Below are 24288 nucleotides of genomic sequence, written 5' to 3' on the forward strand. Positions count from 1 at the left end.
CCCATCCCTTGCCAGTAGGCCATCCTCCTGGAAAAGCAGGCCATGGTCGAGGAAGCCAAAGCGTTCCTCCTGACACCATTTTCTAAGCCAGTCATTGACCTGTACTATTTTTCTGGCTCTTGTGGGTCCGTGTCTTACAACAGGGAGGAGGGATGAAAAGACCACCTGTACATTACATTCTTTGTACTGGATAATAGCAAAACTACGTAAATATTCATCAAAATGGACAGTAGTTTGGCAATGTGTCTATGTCTGTAGTGCAAATTCTGAAAAATAATATTAAAATGAGAGAATATTCAGTATATTTCCAAGGTGAAATTAAATATCAAGAAACAATGAACTGAAATGTCATCAAAACTAATGTTGAGATCAGCTTCCCTATGAGATAACAGAGTTGCTTGGAGTGACAAATTTTGGATGTAGCAGAACTTCCCTTTTTCCAGACTGCCTCTTTGCATGCCATTTAAAGCACCAGCAGAAAAGTGATATCATATTGATTTTCCTTTCATGTGTGAAAATGTCTAAAGTTAGCACTGAGCAATGTCTTATTAAATATCTATTAAAATGTCAAAATAATACCTGGAAGAAAGGAAATATTTAAATGTGATTAGAAAATTCCAGAGTTAAATGTACACTGTGCTAAATATAGAACTGGTTGCATTGCATTAAGACAGAAGCAATTTCTTCTATATATGCCTATATATTGTATGTGGAAGCCACTGAAAAAGAGGAAGATAGATGATTCTGGAATGTAAAAGATGACAAGAAGAACTTCCCATCATTTGAAAATTGATTTCTTTGGTTAAAGCTTCAATAATGGGATCCACAATAACCTTTGAACATCTGTACAAGAATGGGAATAAATATGAAGCAGGTGTTAATTGCAATTCTTAGTTATTAGTAATAATATTTGGATCCCACCTTTAAAAAAAATCAAGAAAGCTAAGAACTGAGATTAAAAATGAAAACATCAGGAATAAAAGTACAATATGAACACAACTTCTAAGTACTTAAAATAAAATCACACCATGTGTATAGTATGAGCACTGATTCTTCTCCAACCAACAGGGCTTCTGAAAGGACTACTATGAATGTCAAATGTTTCAATCCACAAATTCAGGAAACAATCTAGTTCAGGTGTGGCTCTCCAGATGGATTTTTATTTTTACCAACAGCTTTCATTCATCTTGCAATCTGGTGATGAAGGATTTCCGGTGTGCTGTAGTGGTTTCAGCAATGAACTATAGCTCTAGAGACCAGGATTTAGTTCCCGACTCAGCCCTAAAACCCACTGGGTAACCTAGACTAGTCACATACTCCTAGCCTCAGAGGAAGGCAATGGTAACTCTTTTCTTAAGAAATTTTGCCAAGACAACTGTGATAGGGTCACCATAAGTCAGAAATGACTTGAAGGCACACAACCAACAGCATGGCTGTACCTGCAAGGACACAGTTGTTTATCTTTGATCTTGCCTCAAAATGTAGAGGTCAGCATGCAAAAAGCTTGCCACATTCTGGTATAACAGTACCCTCACTATCTGAATCTGCAATAAGCAAATCTTTATGCAGCAAACCTATGAAACAATAATAGCAGTCATACTCATGTGGACATTAAATATCTCTGATTACTCTGAATACTCTTGTTCAGACTATGTGGGGAATCCTGCTGTTGAGAGCCCAGAAGTCTTCAGTGGCTCAAAGGTCATGTCCAAAGGGAGAAGCTCTTGCAGAAGCTGTATCGGACAGTCCCCCCATATGAGTAAACGAACCACCTTACACCCTAGAAGCAGCAGAGAGAAGTGATACACTTGAAGATTAAGGCTAGATTCTAGAAATCCTTTATAAATGTTCTCATGAGTTAGGCTGAATCTAAAGGTACAGTCTGTTTATATTTTTATATTTTTGGAAATATCTTTAAAGTGAACACAACAAAATTTTGTATTCTCTCAAGGAAATTCCATTTGAACAAGAGTCTCTGATGAAGTGATAGGCAAGCTCCTTTTCTATGATTTTCCTGAAAGACGCCATTAAAAGATGTTGTTTCAATACTGCATGATATCCTTTCATTTGAAAAGGATTTCCAAAGACATGCTTCAGAAGATAGACTAACTTGTAAATCGGTGGATACCCCCCCCCCCCGCCGCCGCACACACACATACACACATCTCATCTATTATTGCGACTTACTACAATATTGCCAGGGTTAAAAAAAAATCAAACTAATGCCTAAATATGCTAGAGTCACCAGATATTGTCTGACCTCATAAACTAAGCAATGCCAGCCCTTATTATTTGGATGGGAGGAAAACCAGGTGTTGTTGGGACTGCCAGACAGGCAACTTGAAGGCACAAAGACACACCAAAAACAATAGCATACTCTTTATAGGCAAGAATATACTAGCAATTTTTAACTTACGAAACTACTTTAACTAAAAACACTACCAGTTGCAGTTTAATAGAATTCATAAAAATGTTCAGGCAAATCCATTGGATGGCATTCAGATTTGCTTCCACAAAGCCACAAACTTTCCTGGGGTGACTGTGCCAACCACAAAGCTGAAGGGGATCCTTCATCATTTCTCTCAACTGCAACAACTTGAGTACCTCCAAACCTAGGCCAATATATACACTGATCTATGCTGGAATAAGGACCTAGTATGAAAGCAATGATAAGAGTCAGAGGTGACCTCTCATCTTGCTTATCCCTCTCTTCTCCTAACAAGAGACAGGAAGGTAGCCCTCCTTTCTTCCCCACCTTCTTTTTCAACTTGAGAGAAGTTAATTGTCCTGCACCCCTATCAACAGGCCTTTTCTCTCCATTAAAAAAGTGTTTTGACTCTCTCAGAATATAAGAATTCTTGCACAACCTTGAAAGCTACAAGAAGAAATCATTGTCACTGACACAGGTTCTTCACCAAGAGCCACAACTCAGTGTTGCAGTTTGTATTGAGACAAGCCAGGTCTGTCATATCCTGCCTTCTGGAAAAGACAACAGCAAGATGCCCTGAAGTACATCCATTACAGCAAAAGAGTGATGTCCTCCCAAACATTTCGGTAGTGATGTGTTATCTCTTGACACTTAAGATTGCCAGTGGCAAGCATATCTTCTCAAAACTGAAACTAAAAAAAAAAAAAAAAACCTTACTGATGTTTTAGCCTGTGAGATGAAGAGTTCCCATCACTTTCTGAAGTACAAATATTCTTGGAGCAGAGAGGAATTTTCAACACTGCAAAGGGTGAATTGCATGCGCCCATTTACTGGAGTCTTATTTACTTTATTTATATACCGCTTTTCTCAGCCCTCAGGTGACTCAAAGCGGTGAACAACATCAATACAAAACATCACGAGACAAGTATAGGGCAATTAAAAACAATTGTAACATAAATAATTAAACATCCATATAATAATCATTAGCACCTCAACAGTAAAATCAGAATCCATTATTCCGTATTCCTATGTTCAATTACACTGTTTAATCAAATGCTTGTTTGAACAGCCAGGTCTTCACTTTCCTCTGAAATGCCAGCAGGGAGGGGGCCGATCTGATATCTGCAGGCAGTGCGTTCCACAGCTGAGGGGCCACCACTGAGAAGGCCCTGTCTCTCGTCCCCGCCAAGCGCGCCTGTGATGCAGGTGGGACAGAGAGCAGGGCCTCCCCAGATGATCTTAGTGTCCTAGCCAGTTCATAGGAGGAGATGCATTCGGAGAGGTAAGTAGGGCCAGAACCGTTTAGGGCTTTATAGGCTAACGCCAGCACTTTGAATTGTGCCTGGCAGCAAACTGGTAGCCAGTGGAGCTGACGCAACACAGGAGTAGTATGCTCCCTGAGTGCCGCTCCTGTTAGCAACCTGGCTGCCGAACGCTGGACTATTTGAAGCTTCCGAGCAGTCTTCAAAGGCAACCCCACATAGAGAGCGTTGCAGTAGTCTATACGGGATGTAACCAGAGCATGGCCAAGTCAGACTTCCCAAGGCACGAGTGCAGCTGGCGCACAAGTTTTAACTGTGCGAATGCTCCCCTGGTCACCACTGAAACCTGGGGTTCCAGGCTCAGCGACGAGTCCAAGATCACACCCAAGCTGCGAACCTGCGTCTTCAGGGGGAGTGTAACCCCGTCCAATGCAGGCTGTAACCCTATGCCCTGTTCGGCCTTACGACTGACCAGGAGTACATCTGTCTTGTCTGGATTCAGTTTCAATTTGTTTGCCCTCATCCAGATCGTTACAGCGACCTGAACAGCCTCCTAGTCTTCAGTTGCAAAAACATCAAACTGGAATCTAATAACAATAATTATTATTTATACCCCGCCACCATCTCCCAACAATTTATTATGATCCACACAGTCAAAGGCTTTAGAATAGTCAATGAAGCAGAAGTAGATGTTTTTCTGAAACTCCCTGCCTTTCTCCATTATCCAGCGGATATTGGCAATGTGGTCTCTCGTTCCTCTGTCTTTTCTAAACCCAGCTTGAACATTTGGCAGCTCTCGCTCCATGTATTGCTGGAGTCTTCCTTGCAGGATCTTGAGCATTACCTTACTGGCATGAGAAATAAGGGCCACTATACGGAAGTTTGAGCAGTCTTTCGCATTTCCCTTTTTTGGTATGGGGATATAAGTTGATTTTTTCCAGTCTGATGGCCATTCTTGTGGTTTCCATATTTGCTGGCATATGGCATGCATCACCTTGACAGCATCATCTTTTAAGATTTTAAACAGTTCAGCTGGGATCCCATCATCTCCTGCTGCCTTGTTGTTAGCAATGCTTCTTAAGGCCCATTCAACCTCACTCCTCAGGATGTCTGGTTCTAATTCATTCACCACACCGTCAAAACTATCCTCGATATCATTATCCTTCCTATACAGATCTTCTGTATAGTCTCGCCACCTTCTCTTGATTTCTTCAGCTTCTGTTAGGTCCCTGCCATCTTTGTTTCTTATCATACCAATTTTTGCCTGAAATTTACCTCCAATGTTTCTAATTTTCTGGAAGAGGTCTCTTGTCCTTCCTATTCTGTTATCTTCTTCCACTTCCATGCATTGCTTATTTAAAAATAGTTTAAAATAGTTAGAAATAGTTTAACTAACTAAAAATAGTTTAACATAGTTTATTTAAATTGTGGCAAGTTCTTGGTGGGATGGGCATACCAAGCCACCTTGTCTCTCTCCTGAAGAATCTGTACAAGAACCAAGTAGCAACAGTAAGAACTGACCACGGAACAACAGACTGGTTCAAGATTGGGAAAGGCATACGGCAAGGCTACATACTCTCACCCAACCTTTTTAACGTGTATGCAGAACACATCATGCGATGTGCGGGGCTGGATGAATGCAAAGCTGGGGTGAAAATTGCTGGAAGAAACATTAACAACCTCAGATATGCAGATGACAGGCACTCTGATGGCCGAAAGCGAGGAGGAGCTGAGGAGCCTTCTAATCAAGGTGAAAGAAGAAAGCGCAAAAGCCGGGTTGCAGCTAAACATAAAAAAACCCCAAGATTATGGCAACAAGAATGATTGACAACTGGAAAATAGAGGGAGAAAATGTGGAGGCCATGACAGACTTTGTATTTCTAGGTGCAAAGATTACGGCACATGCAGACTGTGGCCAGGAAATCAGAAGATGCTTACTTCTTGGGAGGAGAGCAATGTCCAGTCTCGATAAAATAGTAAAGAGTAGAGACATCACACTGGCAACAAAGATCCGCCTAGTCAAAGCCATGGTATTCCCTGTAGTAACCTACGGATGTGAGAGCTGGACCTTAGGGAAGGCTGAGCGAAGGAAGATAGATGCTTTTGAGCTGTGGTGTTGGAGGAATGTTCTGAGAGTGCCTTGGACTGTGAGAAGATCCAACCAGTCCATCCTCCAGGAAATAAAGCCCGACTGCTCATTGGAGGGAAGGACACTAGAGACAAAGTTGAAGTACTTTGGCCACATCATGAGGAGACAGCAAAGCCTAGAGAAGACAATTATGCTGTGGAAAGTGGAAGGCAAAAGGAAGAGGGGCCGACCAAGGGCAAGATGGATGGATGGCATCCTTGAAGTGACTGGACTGACCTTGAAGGAGCTGGGGGTGGTGACGGCCGACAGGGAGCTCTGGCGTGGGCTGGTCCATGAGGTCACGAAGAGTCGGAGACGACTGAACGAATGAACAACAACAATGATCTCCCCAAAGGGGATTCGGGGTGGCTAACATGAGGCCAAGCCCAACAATTACAACAAATCAAAATCAGTACACAGCAAATAATAACATCAAATAAAAATAAACAAGAGAATTAATGCAAAGTCAACAGAAGAAATGAAAATAAAATAAAATAGTAAGATGTGCCTAGTGGGAGATCACAGATGGACAAGCAATGGGTTGAGTTTTCACTAAAGGATGGGATAAAGTGCATCGAGGGGCATATTGTATTGAGCTGGTCATGGAATGGGGATCAGCATTTATTTCTCAAAAGCACACCAGAACAGCCAGGTTTTTAGGCTCTTCCTGAAGGCTGCCAGGGTGGGTGCTTTCCTAATCTCTCTGGGTAACGAGTTCCAAAGCCAAGGGGCCATCACAGAGAAGGTCTTTATCCTCATCCCCATAAGTGCCACTTGTGATGAAGGGGGAAGCGAGAGGAGGGCCTCTCCAGAAGATCGAAGGGGTCTTGCAGGTTCATAGAAGGAAATACAGTCACAAAAGTAGGCGGGTCCCAAACCGTTCAGGGCTTTGTAGGTGATAATCTGCACCTTGAATTGGGCCCAGAAAGTAAATAGAAGCCAGTGGAGCTCCTTAAACAGGGGAGTGGACCACTCCCTGTAATTCGCACCAGTTAACAATCTGACTGCTGATCATTGGACCAATTGAAGTTTCCAGGCTGTCTTCAAGGGCAGCCCCACGTAAAATGTATTGCAGTACTCCAATCTAGAGGGAACTAAGGCGTGGACCACCATGGTAAAATGGGCTTTACAATATGATAGTTCTTTGCCCCTGTCAAACCCTCAATGCACTCAGTACAAAAAGGGAGGTGTCGGGCTCATTATATCTCACCTCCCCTATTTTAATTTTAAGAGCTAAACCTAACCATATATATATATATGAGTCTTGTATGTCTAGAATACTAATGTAATAGCCCTCAAATGCCAGTAAGATCCCCCCCCCCCAATATTCCTCAAATGTATATTTGCTGGAAGGTATGACCAGCAAGCATGATTCAGGTGCTTACTCAGCACCAATCAGTCAGTTGGGCCACCAGCAAAAGTTAGCAAGAGGTGATCTGAGCCTCTGAGACCACTATGCTTCATAGTGTGTGTAGTCAGTGGCTCTAATAAATAGTGTATTGGATTTAGAACAAGGAGATTGGGTTATGATCCCTGTTCAGCCATTAAAAAACCTCAGGGCAATCATTATCTCTCAGCCTAACCTGAGAGATTAAAGGAAAACTGGGAAAAGAGTGAAATAAATGTAGTGCGCACTAAATCTCATTCATTTTCCACTGGAGATGAGGAAAATGTATTCCATTTTCAACTTTAATCTGTATATATTTTCAAGAATAATTAGAAAATTAAAGGATAAAAAATATTCAGACATCTATTTCTTTGCTTTCATCATTTAAATGCAATATATTTATGTGTACACAGCAATATGACTTTGAGCATAATCCTACTTCATGTAGACTTATTAATATCATAAAATATTTTATTACTCAGTAGAAAATTATGTATTTGACAAATGCGAAATGACAAATGTCATTTATTAACTATGACTAAATGAAGATGAAGGTATTAGCCATCCACACCCTTTCTAAGAAATGCTTTTGGAAATTGTCCTGCACTAAACCAAGGCTTGAATTGCAATTGCCAATAAGTTCCAAATACCAATCCAACAATTTCAGCTGCACGTTTGTTTTTTAGCTTTGATTCGGTAAAGTTCAAGGGTATCCAAGTATGAAATAGCTTGTGAGGAAATTCACATCACTGTCTTAATTTAATTTAGCTGTAATAAAGACTGCATTAGTTTCAAAAATAGAATATTATCTTTGGCAATTTTGGTTCAAATATAGATATTAGGCATGTTCAGAAACTGCCAGAACAAAATAGTGCTTAGTAATGCTTCCAAAGGTGTGATTCTAGGAAATATGGTGGCATATATTCCATTGCATTTTATGATTTTTTTTTACAGGAATATATATACTCTTCCCTATCTTATATCTTTATATTATTTGAAAATGGATAGTAAACATAGATTATAGATATTGGCTAGCATCATACGATGCAGTTGCAATTTCATAATCTAGAGTCCATTTATCCACATTTCACTATGGAGTGGGAAGTCTGAGGAGTAAAAGGAACCGTTGTTTGTACAAAATTGCATTGTTTCTTGCCTATATACACAAATTACATACATATATCCAGCCTTTCTTCCAGTGAACTCAAAGTGGAGATCACTGGTGAGAAGACATTGAAAACTTCATTCTGCTGCACCCCAGTCACAAGATGTACTAGTTACACACCCATAATTGCATTTGTGATGTAGGATCTCAGCAATTAGAGTTTATAAAATAGATCAAATTCAAAACCAGTGCAGTTAGGATCAAGCCATGCAGGGAAGTAGTTAAAATGTTACCCTGTAATATCCAAATTCTAGTTCCTACTAAGTCATGCAACTCTTTGAGCGACCTTTTCAGCCTGAGGATTTTTGTGAGGATAAGTAAGGAGAAGGAGAATCCTGTGCACCACCTTGAGTTCATTGGAAGAATCACAAAATATAAATGTATACAAAGGCACTAGATCCCATCTGATTTTGGAAGCTGAACAGGGTCAGCTCTTACTTGATTGGAAGACTGCCAACCAGTACTAGATGCTCTAGGCTAGACTTCAGAGGAAGGAAGTGACAAAACCACCTCTGGGGCTCCTTCCACACAGCTGAATAAAATCCCACATTATCTGCTTTGAACTAGAATATATGGCTGTGTGGACACAGGTAAGCCAGTTCAAAGCAGATATAGTGGGATTTTGTGCCATGATATTCTGGGATATAGGGCTGTGTGGAAGGGCCGTGAGTGTTCACAGAGTAAGAAAACCATATGGAAGTTAAGCATTTACCATAAATTGACAGGTGACTTGAAAGCACACGCTTGTACGTGCACAAACACACACACAATATGGACAAGAAACAGACTATTTCTTTCCAAACTTCCTTCTACTCTCCAGTTCTTTTTCCTGCTCTAGAGGGAAAAAATGGATAGCACATATTCTTGCGGAGTTACAAGGCAAAGCTTATTTAAACGTTAGACCTTATGGATTTTGTTGGCAGCCACTGTGGCTGCGGATGGTGTATACACATATAACTGGAAAGTTTGATCAGTGACTTGGTAATATCTATTCACTTCTCAAAGCTGATAGACTTGTAGTCTGGTTTTTCACCCTATGGAATCCTGGCATTTGTAATTTGGCGACTGGCACAGAATTCTCTGTCAGAAAACTCCAATGCTCTATTCAGAGGAGAGCAGTAGAAAGGTCTAGATATTTGCTCCGTTAGTGAAAATATCAGGATTTCATGAGATGGAACTGCAGCTGTTAAAGTGAGATCAAACTATAATTGTATGGTGCAGTGTATTGAACACAGTAAAAGGTAAAGGTTTCCCCTTGACATTAGTTGTGTCCGACTCTGGGGTGTGTGTGCTCATCTTCATTTCTAAGCTGAAGAGCCAGCATTGATCATAGACACCTCCAAGGTCATGTGGCCAGCATGACTGCATGGAGCGCCGTTACCTTCCCACAGAAGTGGTGCCTATTGATCTCACATTTGCATGTTTCCGAACTGTTAGGTTGGCAGAAGCTGGGCCTAACAGTGGGACCTTACCCTGCTCCCTGGATTCGAACTGCTAACCTTTCAGTCAACAAGTTCAGCAGCTCAGCGGTTTGACCCACTGCACCTCCAGGGGGCCCTGGTGCAGACAAAGAACCTATAAAAAACACCAAGTGTGGTCGGGAGGCATCATGCCAATATCAGTGGGTTAGAATGTAAGGATCCCTTCTGTAGTGTCCATAGAATGTGTTAAATGGTATAGAATACGTACTGTTTTTGAGCAGATTAAAAAACCCGGTTCTGCTTTTGGGAAGATTCTTCCCAGAATGGAACTTAGGGTTCCGAATTACGAATCCGAAAAGGTCCTCTCCTAATCTCCTGGAATCTTCCCAAAAATAGATTTGGGGACACCCAAAATTTGAAATGAAAACAGAATGGATTCACACACCCCAGTGTGGCTTTAGTATCCATTTGAAACCAGACCAAACCTATCTCCTAAATTATTCTAGAGGTAAAGCTTGAGAACTCTTGATTTCTTTTCAGACATCACCAGAGACATACTGACAGTGGTCCAACTGTCTTAATCTGGATTATTTATGAAAGGACAATCAGATAACAAATTATTCAAACTCAGAAGAGCAATTATAAATCTTTAATAATTTCTAACAAGACTGTTTGATTCTAGTTCCTTGATTTACCATACTAAGAGATGAGCATACTGTTTCTTGGGAGGCGGTCAGAAATTAAGTACAATTATAATGAAATGTTGTTGCATAAATTAAACAGCAATTAGTATTTTTCTGCTTTCCTTTGAAAGATAAGATATTAAAATAATGTTGTTAGCAGGCCTCCCACTGTGAGAATAATTTCTCAATATTTGTACAGCATGTTATCATATACTTTCTGTCAATAACCAAATAAACTATCAAGCAGAAAAACAATGTCTGATGAAAGCATCATGCAGAAGGAATAAAATGGTTTCTATGATGGCAAACCAACATCATTTATATTTTGAGAATTAATGACAAGTTCATTCAAAGAGTACTTATAAGTCCTTAAAGTTGAAAATTGACTTCAATTTTAGTTGGGCAGCCTTTTTAAAACTGGAGAATATCTTGTCAGCTTTGCTTGCATTTGCTGGAGGTAATTAGCCAATTAGTTAATCATACTGCCTTCAAAAGCATTGGTCTGACTCACTGAGAAATATGATTAAATTCCTCTATGTAAAAGACTTTGTCTGTAATTGCACTTAGAAAAGGAAGGAAGGTACTGGGCTTTGAATGCACTGGGGATGGTATCATAACCATGTAAGAGTTCATTATAAAACTGGATCATGTGATGACACAATGGGAAAGTTTCAAGATTTTCTTCCCACAATGGGAAAGTTTCAAGATTTTCTTCCTAGCAAATGGGAATCTTTTCTTTTCTTCATTCATGAAAAGTGCGTCAGTTGACTACCTGCAAGTTTATAGAAATAAAAATCTTCCTTTCCTTTACTCAATTAAAAAGGCAAAAAGTAAATCTGAAAAACTTTGTATATGGCCCCTCTAATAGCAGAAATGAGAACCCAATCACCAATATTTTGGTCATACCAGTGATTATCAAATTGCAGAGTGATTTCCATTCAAGTGATATATCCTTATATGGTAATAATATCTGTACATTGATGTATTATTATGAGTCCTCCTTCGGGAGAAGGGCAGGGTATAAATATAGGAAATAAATAAATAAATAAATACATTTCCAGTAACAGAGATCAAGGACACTTTGGATAAGGCTGGATTATAGTTCAAACTAATAAGGCCAAAATCACAGAGTACAGACTATGCTTTTTATGGTGAAGCAATATGCGTCCTCTCAGATCATTTAATTGGAGCCCTTCTCAGTGGTCATGAAATCAGAAAACATAGATAACTTGTGTTTTTTAAACAAATCTCAGTTCTAGCAGAATCATCAAAACCACTGCTATATCCATAAATATATAATAAGGGTGTAACAAAGACCCTATCACTGGGTGGGTTTGACTACTTTCCTCCTTCCTTCCCGACTAACACAGTGATCCCCAACATGCTTAAAAATGAAAAATTGTGATGACTTTTTCAGGTTGGCAAATGCATAACTTGTAAATGTCCTTTGTTACACCAATACTTCAGATGAAAAGTTGGATTGAATGTTTGACATCACCGAACTTGCACACAAGTTCAGGTTCACTGATAGGGCTGCTACTTGTCTCATTGAAGTTATTGCTACCAAAAGGTATTGCTACCTTAAAAATCAGCAAACTCAGCAATGTTTCTCTTAAAGGTTCAAACAGCATCTTGGTTAATGTCTTCAAACTAAATTCAAGTCTCATGAAGGACACCTGTGTATGATTGATGGAGGCTTTAATGTTGCTGCTTTCCAAAAGAAGTATTATTTAACATGTGGGTGTGCAGAGAGCGTTACCAGGCTAATAACTATTCCTAAAGCTACCACTTGTCTCTTCAATGTTTTCAGTTTTAATGCTTTTAAATTCCATCTTGTAAAAAAAAATCTAATGCATGTAAGATGTCCATCTGCTTGTCAGAGGAAGGAAAGTTCTGGCTAAGAAGATTTCATTCAGATGCTCTTCCCTCAGCATTGTAGGTAAAGGTTTTCCCCTGACATTAAGTCCAGTCGTGTCTGACTCTGAGGAGTGGTGCTCATCTCCATTTCTAAGCCGAAGAACCAGCATTGTCCATAGCTTCAAGGTCATGTGGCCAGCATGACTGCATGGAGCGCCATTACCTTCCCGCCTGAGCGGTACCTATTGATCCACTCACATTTGCATGTTTTCAAACTGCTTGGTTGGCAGAAGCTGGGGCTGACAGCAGAAGCTTACACCGCTCCCCGGATTCGAACCTGTGACCTTTCAATCAACAAGCTTAGCAGCTCTGTGGTTTAACCCACTGCGCCGAGGGGGCTCCCTCAGCACTGTAGCATCATTAAAATCACTGCTATGTCATTACATGATGGACCAGAGATAAAACTACTGAGAATATATTACATTCCTTGCAATTTTCAATACATCTATGAAAGTTTGACAACAGTTGATTGCAGTGATCATCATATTCAAAGCAATTAGACTTGATTACTGGAACACATTCTTCTAGATTTCTATTAACTTTAGCTTAAAATGACTGCAGTTTCCTGATTAGTATAGTGCAGAGTTTGTCATAAAGTTCTACTGATTATCAAGGCACTATGGGAGGGATAGCTTAGAAAATACCTCAATGCGGGCACAAATTATTTTTAAACCTTAACTCCTATAGAATCATAACTCCAGAAACTCTCCTCAACTGCCCAAAGCAGGTACTGACCAGGCCTGACCTTGATTGTGAATAATGTGATTGTATAGCTGTATGTGGTATTGTTTATGCTTTAATTGCTTTTAACCTCATTCAGATTTTTAACTGAATGTTTATTAAATTTTGCCTCTGCTGTAAGCCACCTTAAGACCCTTTGGGGATATAAATATATTAAATAAATAAATACTTGTGGAATAGACAACTCATGACTGACTACATCTTCTTCCCATTATCTTCTTAGGGCAGATCTAGACAGCCCCTTTATTGCGGGAGTTACCACAATAAAAAGGAGGCTATCCAGATGATGTCCTGGACAAACCCGCATTAATCCACTACAAAGCAGGAAACCCTTGGATTGTGGTGAATTAATTTGATAGTAGGTTTATTCCACACTTCCTTGGAAGGCGCGGGATAAACCCACTACTTTCAGTCTCTGGAGTGCAGATTACTGCAGTCCAGACACTATTCCCACAGTTTTCTGGGCCAAATTAGCCCGGAAAACTGTGAGAATATAACCCCCCTCCCCAAAAGCCCCCTAAATAGAGGTAAAAAAGAACTCACCCGGCCTCCATGGAATGGCTGCCCAAGTTCACCCGGTGCTCCTGCCCCCCCCTTCTCCTGGTGCATCATTGCTCCTGTCTCACCCTTTTTCCTGGTACTTCATTTGTATGCATCAGGAGAACTCCGTCAGCCATCCCATGGAGGCCGGGTGAGTTCTTTTCTAATTCTATTTAGGGGGCTTTTGGGGAGGAGATTACGGTATCCTGGTGTTCTACTGGGAAGTCCCAGTAGAACATCTGGACACCCACCCCAGAAAGCATGCACTTTCTGGGGTGTGTGTACCAGGCACCAGGAACATTCACATTTTTAAAACATGAATGCTCCTGGGATAAAGTCCTGTCTGGAAAGACCCTTAGTCTCCCTTCAGTTCTTTCCTTCCCCTTATTGCTGCCAAATCTCCAATTTGGCAAAGCAGTAGAATGTCAGTTATGCAATTAGAAAATCATGACCTCATGAAGGAGTTGTCTAATGTCTTATCAGATATGGATACTATGATCTACAAGTCCACATGAGCTCCGGTATGCCTACAGATTCCTTACGTATGCTAATTTTCTTTCTGCAGTTCTTTTATTCACATAGATCAAGTGCCTTCCTTGCAATGAGGGGGGGAGTGCTTCCAGGCAGAGAAATTCCCTGTGCACATCAGAGTTCAGTGATTGCCGGATTGGGACAGCTAACTATAGTTTCCATAGGAACAAGATCACTTTTCAGGGAATAAAATGAACCATGGAAATTCCAGCCAGCAAAACACAGGGGTTCTGAGTTACTTCTGCCAACATTATAGTGTGATGATGCCATTGATTTATCTGTGATTTGTGGATATTTACTGACATAAAACTCGCCACTGATAGAGTTTGCCTACTACATAAAAAAAGATAATGTCCAGCATTTGGGATTATTAGTTTGGTATGGTTATACATAAGAATTAGATTCCTTTGGCCACAGGAAGTAATTGTTAGTCATGATTAATATCCCATCTCATCTCATTCGATAGTTCTCGTGAGCAATGCTACTTAAGGTGTCTAAATGTACAAGTGGGAATTGAAAATTATAGTGTAGGCCCCTTTCACTAGCTGAAATATTTTAAACCTGTTTCACTGAGGCCAGTATTGGTGTCAATGTACTTTGTGTGAAAAGTGCAATGGAAGCATTAGTATTTGACAGCCCTTGTTGAAATAAGTGAAATTAATGGAGCTCTTTTCATATACGACAAGGCCATGGCACCCCTTTCATGCTGCTTACAGACAGAAAAAAGTCAATACTTTTTTATTACTTGATGCTGACCTACATTCTGCACTACAAGTGCCAGCCCCACTAATTGGTTTCAGTTGTGAAGAAAGTTTGCCCCAAAGAAACATTGGAGCAGATAAATCAATCTTTTTTAGGGTAGCTTAGTGGTTTTGAGCACTTGAAATGACATTTGTGTTGTATTGACAGAAGGGGCTGTTATACTCATTTTGTCATGTCAGAAGCCCTTGTACTAGTTGGAAGTGTTAACCAGTACTAATACATTTATGAGGGAAATCCCTCCTCGCTAGATCAACATTTTACTTTAATAGCACACTGCCATGTTTGTTTTCCTCTCTTTTCCCCACCTCTTATTTTTCCCTTTTAACTAGCACTCCCTGGCCATTAAAAGGTCATTGAATGTCTTGCAGCTTCTCAGTTCAAAGCTCTAATTTTACCATTACGGGCATTAGGATTGTTGGAAAGACTTGGACAAGGACCCCTAGCGTTAAATGGAGGGAGTCATATTTGTGGCATTGATTTTTAAGCAGAACATCCCACTGAGTCCAACTCAAATATCTATGCTACAAAGTGCCCCCAGGTGGTTTATTCAAAATAAAATGTCGTTTTGAATTGTAGTGATTATTCCTTCAAAGGAACACATGCCTTTTTATTACCATTTAAATAAGAACTCTGGCATAAGTACATAGGGCCCAGGTTTCCACATAGTTGTCAAAACCGTATGCGTTTCATGTCAATATTAGTTAATTCCATGGGCAAATTTAGGTTTGTACATATAGCTGTTGAATCAAAGTGCTGTGCAATGATCCTGCCCCAACTCTTTATATAATGATAATAATAATAATCATCATCATCATCATCTTTATTTGTACCCCGCTACCACCACACCAAGGGACTCGGTGCGGCTTACATGAGGCCAAGCCCAAAGTACATCAAACAAAACATCAATCACCTAATTTTACCATCCCTCCTCTCTTTTAGAAAGAAGCTCAAAACATGGTTTTGGGACCAGGTCTTTGGACAGTAGGTTTGGCAGTAATCATAATGTTGGAATTTTGACTATGACAGGCTTTGGACTGGGTCATCGGTTGCTAAATCAGACTTTGATTTGGCTACATGATAATAATCTTTTAAATGTATTTTAATCTTAATGTTTTATCTTTTGTATAATGTTGTGTGTAATGTGTTGTATGTTGTTGGCATTGAATTGCTGCCGTTGTAAGCCGCCCTGAGTCCTCCTTCGGGGGTTGAGAACTACAGGGTAGAAATGTTGGAAATAAATAAATAATAATAATAAATAAGGTTGTTCATGTTACTCTGAATAGATGTTGAAAGCACCAGTAAGAGTGAACTATGTGTTTTAGTGAAGGATAACATGGGACCTGTGGCTATTAGTTGCATAACAAACAGTGATATGGAGATGTGTTTCATGCCCTCCAACATTTCATCAAGGAAAAAATGGGACACATGTGGCTAAATGACATCATGGTAGTCAAGGGGACTTACCGTATATACTCGAGTATAAGCTGACCGCGGCACCTAATTTTACTGCAAAATAACTAATAAAATGTATTGACTCTAGTGAAAGCTGCAGGTGAGAAATGCAGCAGCTACTGGTAAATTTCAAAATAAAAATAGATACCAATAAAGTTACATTTATTGAGGCTTCCGTAGGTTAAATGTTTTTGAATATTTACATAAAACTGTAATTTAAGATAAGACTGACCAATTCTGATTAAACCATTATTCTAACCTTCTATGTAAATGTGCTTACGTATCCTTCCAATAATAAAATAAAATAATAAATGTAATAATAATAATGAATAGAGTAAAATAATATATGTAAGAATGATAAAAAGAGTAAAATAATAAATGTAATAAAATAATAATAGAGTAAAAATGTAAATGTAGTAAAGTAATAAATAACTTTGACTCAAGTGTAAACTGAGGGGAGCTTTTTCAGTCTAAAACTGGGACTGAAAACTAGGCTTATACTCAAGTACATACAGTAAGGTGTTAATGGAGTAGGAGAGACAAATTAGGAGAGGCTGCAGCAGTTTGCTTTTGCCTTATCAGGAAGAACAGAATTCTATCTTTTTCTCTCTTCCCAGTTTCTGAACTAAGTGAGCTCAAACTATACTCATGATTAGCTGAGAATAAAGGGGGAAAATTGGGGAAAGAGGAGAAAGAAGCTGAGATGTTTTAAAAGCCATTGAAAAAATGGGATAGCAGATGATTGAAGTCCTTCCTTGCCAAATTGGGATAGTTGGAGGGCATGGTGTATGGAGGACGTAAAATCAAGTATAAGATTCCCAGTCTGTAGATAAAGAAGCAATAAAGAAGGCAAGATAAATGGGGAATACAATAAGAAAGATTGCCTGTTCTTACTTCTTTTGCCTCTTGGTAGTGAGGAAGGCAAACAAAACCCCCCTCTGAAGATATCTTTCCAAGTAAAACTCATAATAGGGACACCATAAGTTGGAAACAACGTGAAGCGCACGAAGTCTCAAAGTGGTTCAATATACATAGCTTTCACTTCCTTTGGAGGTCTACATGAGTGCATCTTATCTGCTGGATCAGATGAAGAAATTGCATATACAGCAGTTGCGTGTATTCTTAATTCACATCCAGTTCAGGAACACACGGTCATAACTACTTCAGTATATATCTGTTCCCTAGCTGGATTAGGGTAAATTGACTGTATTTGCTGAATTTGAGCAATACATGTATAGAGACTGCTGTTTGCTTCTATCATTGTCTCTGCTGCCTTCTTTTGAATTCTGTGCATAGGCTCATTAACCTACATGACAGTCAAATTGTCAATACATTGAAAAGGCCCCTAGGTCTGGTTAATTCCTGTCAGTTTGACTGTATTAGACAATAATCTTTTGGAAGATAATAGGATGAGAAAATGAGTAAGATTTGTTTAAAAATGAATGAGAATTTTGGCATTCAAAGTTTAGGTGTCTGTGGGCTTGTTTATTTTTGGCCTTTTATAATGGTAATAAACACTACAACTGTACTTGCACACATTAATGTTATTGTCTGAATTATGTGGTGCAAGGATGTTACTTAACTATGTTTATTTTGTTTGACTTTCCAATAATTGTAACGTGATCAAGCTACAAAGGTTAAAAAAGAATTAAATAATAGCATTTTACAAAGAAAATAACCCTTGCATATATATATTGTATTTAGTAATCATGGGTAAAAAAATACATTGAGTTAATGTCACAAATTAAACTACTCTATCACTTCATATTTCTTAATTAATAGTAATAAATATCATGAGAAGGAGCAACTGGTCCGCCAGTTACCGACTTTCCTGGAAAAGGTCCCATTGACATTGACATATAATGCAGTTTGAAGCTGGATGATATGGTCAATGTAGATTCATATAATGCAGTTCAATTCAATGCATTATATGGACAGTATGCACCAGCACCTTCCTAATGAGAGTACTGTAATACATGCTATCTGGGGCTGCTCTTAACAATGACATAGAAATTTCAGTTAATTCACCATATAGCAACAAGACTGCTGACTTGAACATACGGAAGCCATATAACACTGGTTTTAAAGAAAGTGCCCTGGCTGCCAATACACTTTCAGTTTGAACTGAAGGCCATACATTACATGGGGAATTGCCATTTCTCCTCCCCATTCTATTCCATGTTGAACTTTCACAAGATAAAACAATAAATTGTTATACTGTGTGTTTATTGGCTTAATGAAATAGTTCAGGTTTGCCTGTGGTAGTCAGATGCAAGTATTGTCCACAGCCTTATCAGATGCAGTAGTTTAAATACTCATCTGTGAGCAGATCATGAAATCGCTTTTAAACAAAAAGATAAACAGTACAGCAGCCAACATAAAGTACTAATCTTACACTGAGGGACTGAACTGCACAGTAGACGCCTTCTTTGTCAATTTGACTTGGATTTGAAGCTTGGATGCCAGCTTAGTTCCAGCTCAAAAAGCCATTCACTTCAAAGGCACCTAAATTGTCCCAAGGAGCTAATTCTGGCAGTCAGTTGTTATTGTCTGGCAAGTCATCCTAATAGCAAAAGCCGTCTGCTCTCAAATCAGTGTTTATTTCAGTGGTCAGCAATGACCAGTTCTTGTTTTATTCTGATAAGAGACAGGAACAGAGGTATACTGGGAAGAAAAACTGACAGCTGTTTTTGTGTGCATATTTTGATTTCCTAATATATTAATTATGATGTGATGTCACCTCATTCCCTTTCTTATTCCCAATACAGCTCTCATACAGAGCATCTCACTGCTCCATTATTTATGAAGTGTAAGCTGTAGAAGGTTGAGTGTGTTTCTGGATCTGTTATACTTTTGGAATCCTAAACAAAATTCATTATCATGAATACTTCTCTATTTCTTTTAAGAATTCACTACAAGTATGTTCTGAAGAATTAGAAGCAAAAATGATCTTGGCTAAGGCTTCCACAGCCTTCTATACATATCAACTGACATTACATCTGACTGTGCTGCCATTCTCCACATAATTTAAAGTATTTTTATTTCAAAAACAATAATGCAAAATTAAAAAACAAGATATTGTTGTCTGAACATTTCCTCCTGCTGAGATTTGTTGTTGATGTATTCAGCATATATTATTATGATTATTATTATCATCATCATTAACATCATCTTGTCCTTTTCCTGCCTTTTTTCCTGTTCAGGAATCAAAGCAGATTGCAGCAATTAAAACAAAGATAGTTAAACATTCACAGCATATAAAAGTTAAGAAGTAATTAAAACAGAAAGGAGGAGACCATGAAAATGAACAAAATCTGGCTACCAGTATTAAAAAACTCTAAAATTACAATAGCAAATCAGCAGAGAGGAAACAACCAGGCACATCTTAACACCTCTCAACAAAACATTCCCCCAGGCTCAGCCAGGCCTTCAAATGCTTATGAAGTTGGTCAGTTGAAACATTCCCACCCAGCTCCAGCAGAGAAGATCTCTTTGCCCCACTCCAGTCATTCCACAGATATATAAACCCATTTTCCTAATTCAAACAGACCTCACTTCCTCTGAGGATGCTTGCCATAGATGCAGGCAAAACGTCAGGAAAAATGCCTCTAGAACATGGCCATATAGCCCGAAAAAACCCACAAGAACCTATTAATCAAAACCATCATAAATTTGAAATTAGTTAAAATAAATTAAAAAAACAACAAAAATAACAACAACAAATAAAAATTCAACAGATTATACAAGGCCTGTTAATCCATTTTCACAGAGGAGTAAAAAGAAGGTTGCCAGTAGCTTAAATTTTAAATTAAACTAGAAAGAAAGTTTTCTGCTACTGGATCGCACACCCTCCAAATGGGAAGTTTAGCCTTACAACTCTATGTTTTTATGAGTTCCCCGTAAATGTCCTGCTCCTATTTTATCTCATTACAGTCTTTTAATTGTTTTATCCTGTATATGCGGCCCGCCCATTGTTATCGTTACTGTGATTGTCTTTATTAGAATGTTATTTTATGATAGCCTTCCCCCCCCCCTTCTTTCTCTTATGTAATTCTGATGATGTTGTAGTTTTTTGTTGTTTATGTTCTGATTTTATTGCTGTATTATGTTATCCGGGCTTGGCCCCATGTAAGCCGCTCCGAGTCCCCACCAGGGAGATGGTGGCGGGGTATAAATAAAGTTTATTATATTAAATAATCTGCCATTAGATGTTTCCCTCAAACTTTTTTTTCCCGTGCCTAGAAGAGCAATATGGGATTCCCAATTTGACTGGGCAAGTTATGCCAGGGCTGGGAAACTTGTGACCTTCCAAATATAAGACAGTTCCCATCATATCTAAGAATGAAGCAGGAATTGGGCAAAGGCATATTCCTAGGTGATGCAAAGGAGAATAGGATACTGGCTGCCCTCTCCATTGCTCAGGCAACAAATGCCTTTTTGGATAAGTTCTTAGCTCAAATAGGAACAAACAGTAGCAGATCTATTACTTGCAAAAATAAGATGGTTTTGCCAAAAGACATCAGAATATGGAACAGAGAAGAACAGAAAGTTTAAGATCATTAACGGGATTTGTCCATTCAACCTGGTTCCGAAGACAATGTGTATATAACTGCTCAGTCTACTTTTTCCACTAGTCTATTAGATTCAGGTTTTGGGGTTTTCTTTCCATTGTCCCACGTACTATTATACTGATGTACAATATAATCTTACACTCTTTAAAAATTGTAAAGACATTTAAAAAAAACAACCATCAGGGTGGGAGTGATGTAAATGTTTGACCCAGGGCCCTTCCAGACAGGCCCAAAACGTGGGATCTGTCTCACTGTTACTTGAAGTGTCCAAGCAAGGTAATAGTAAATTAATGTGGAGAAAACAGGGTTTTCCCATTTACTCAGCATTAATTAAACACCTGAAAAGATCTGGGCCAGGTGTGGGCCCTGTTGGAATTGACTCTGGGACTGCTTCTGCAGTCCTGGGGGTCAATCCCCACATCCATTCCAGTTCTTCAGACTCCTGGAGCCCAAAGGAGTGGGAGGGTGCCCACCCACAGCCTCCCATTTCCCCAAAAAGAACTTACCAGAGGGGCCTGCTGGCAGCACAGGTTCCTCTATAGAGTTCTCCTGACTCTTGAAAATAATGCATCAGGAGTTGAAGGGGGGTGTACCTCCCCCCTCCCCAACACATCATTTTCAAGCATCAGGAGGACTCTTTGGAGGGGCATGTGCTGCCGGCAGCCCCCTCCAGTAAGTTGGGGGGGGGGTGAAATGGGTGACTGGGGCATGGCATCTAAGGAAAGCCCAGGGTTGTGGGAGGGTGTGGGTACAGAAACCCAGGAGGAAGCGGGTTATTTTAACCTGCTTCCTTCCATGTTTCTGCCCTGTGTAGAAGGGCACACAGATAGCCCTTAAATAATAAACATTAGAACAGAGGAGAAAGCCAGGAATTCTAATTGAACTACTCCTAGGTTCATGGAATTATTGCAAATGAAAGAGCCATAGAAGGTTGATCATCCCAAAGCCTTCCTTGATATTTCCAGAAAAGTGAATCCATGTTTTACAATGCAATTAAAAAAATAGAAGTAACAATTTTGGCTGTCTTAATTAAATATAAGATTTAGCTAAAATATATTGATTAATGAATAAATGAAATATATATACAAATCAAGAACTGAAAAACAGTGAACCTGGTGGTATGTAAGAACCTATTTATTTATTTGATAACAATAAAGCAATTGAATCAATGAATCAATGAATTATATGAATGAAAGATAACCAACTTACATACTGCAAGCTGTGTTCAGGCTTTTTATTACACTGACTTTTAAACATTACTTCAGTTGATTTTAAATTTCCCTCAATCCACAATGCACGTTTTCAGATGATTATAATGAACCACATGTTATTTATGCATTTAGAAAGAAATTCGTATAATACATAAGTTCTAAGTGTAAAACAGTAGTATGACATGTAGAATATATTGTTGCATAGATTATAGAATCTGTTCAGGAAATCTTTGAGGAAAAGAAGAATCATATCACTATTCTGTATTTATAAACCTGCATTGAACACCAAGTGACCAACAAGCATGAAATAATATTTGAATATAAAGAAATACTGGTTGGATGATACTTTCTTTTCCAGCTTTCCCTCCATGTCAGAAGTAAGATGACACCTTCTCACCACTTTGATAGGATTACCTGCCAGAGCAGATTAATTTTTATAGACAGAATATTTGATGTTATGGCGTAAAACAGGCGGTGAAGTTGAATCAATTATTACTGAGGAACATGGGTGTCCAAAGTTTTGGTGGATGGCAATACTAGTTATAGAATTCAAGTTCTTTCCATGATGAAGACATGTCAGTAGTAAGGAACCGGGTCAGGACAATGACCAAAATTATAGTGTGAGGCCAGGCCTGGACTTGCTTTGTGTGTCTTCTGTGTAACTATGACGATTCACTTATTGTAACCTCTAGCTGTGGTTCTTCAATGTCCTCCCGTTGGGTATTTTTGGATTGTTCATTCATTGATAACAATTTTATCTAAGTTATTTTTCAGCAAGGTGATCTACATGTGAATAACTGCTTGAATGGATGTATATATGAAATAACCAATCTGTCTTCCTAAGTGTTGCAAGGACACAATTTTATTTTTTCTGCATTGAAATCTGTATGTATTTACCCCATTTAAATAGCATACTCAGATGTGGATATTAAGTTGCAAAGGTGAAAAGCTACAACAACATTATCCAACTAGACCCAGGGAGAAATGATTTTCAGTCCAGACTGTAATCGCTCATTTCTAATTTTCTCTGTTTTCTCCAGGACTTCTTAACAAGGCTTCCTTCTATTCCTCTGTTCAGCAAGTTTGGTCAAGCCTACTCCAGATCAGGACAAGTAGTGTAAATAATATTTCTCTACCAATCCACTGTATGAAATCTTACTTGAGAGGAATCAAGGTATATGCATTACAAAAAATATATATTTTAAAGCAAACGTGTGACCACCATGCTGTACTTGAAAGATCACCACATTCTACTTATGACTCCCTCAGTATAAACCCAGTTTTGGAATATTAAATCCGGTATTCTGAAGCAATAATCAAATTGGACTATAACGTGAAGTGCTTTTGTGAACTAAGTCTGAAACCATCCTCAAGAGACTGATCTCAATCTTTCCTTTCAATATTCAGTTTCTAATGTTATTATTGTTTGTCAGTTTTCTTCACTTGACAAGTCTTGAAAGTAAAATCATTTGTGGAATAAGACCAACAGGAAGAATTTGGTAAATTAAAGTAACAATAATAATTGTTTGACAGTTGTTTCTGAAGTGTAGCTGTTTTCTTTAGTTGAAAAGTGAAACATAAAAATTAAATAAATGAAAAATGTGTGCTCTTGTAATGCCATTATGTCATTTCCACATGATAAAGGGAATTGCCCTGTTTCAGAGTGTTCAGAACACATGTCAGCAAGTGCCCAAGGAAGCAGGTTGTTGGTGTATAGGAAGTGTTGAGTAGTCAGTCCAGTCTAGGTCAGTCATGGGTTATCCAATCAAAGTTAAGGGGGAAGTACAAGAGTGTTCGATAGCCACTCTTGTACTTCCCCCATAGCAACAGGTCAGAAATGTAGCAGAAAATCCAAATTCTAGTCAGTTCAAGTTTAAGAAAAAATTAGAACACAAGAGAGTACTGTCACGCACCCAGATGAAACAGTTTTCAGCATTAACACAGATATTTATGATGACTTTTCAAGGCCACAGGTGCCTAAGTACTGCCTAATTAGATCAGCATTTATTACTTAAATGTCACTGGCCTTGGCATTTTTCCCTCCATCAATCAGCAAAGGATGGGGGCATGTCATCTTCAGCATCTGCAG

The 24288-nt window shown here is 39.0% G+C and overlaps 1 protein-coding gene across 1 annotated transcript in view; it reads left to right on the forward strand.

Moving 5' to 3' along the window:
* Positions 1–23773, forward strand: part of SPATA17 (spermatogenesis associated 17) — a 98467-nt gene extending 74694 nt beyond the window's left edge. The window contains 1 exon segment of the mRNA XM_060754256.2: positions 23240–23773. Within this exon segment, the coding sequence (XP_060610239.2) occupies positions 23240–23320 (81 nt within the window). The 3' untranslated portion in view covers positions 23321–23773.
* Positions 23774–24288: the final 515 nt, after the last annotated feature.

The sequence above is a fragment of the Anolis sagrei genome, chromosome 1, assembly GCF_037176765.1.
Source record: "Anolis sagrei isolate rAnoSag1 chromosome 1, rAnoSag1.mat, whole genome shotgun sequence".
Taxonomy (NCBI): Eukaryota; Metazoa; Chordata; class Lepidosauria; order Squamata; family Dactyloidae; genus Anolis; species Anolis sagrei.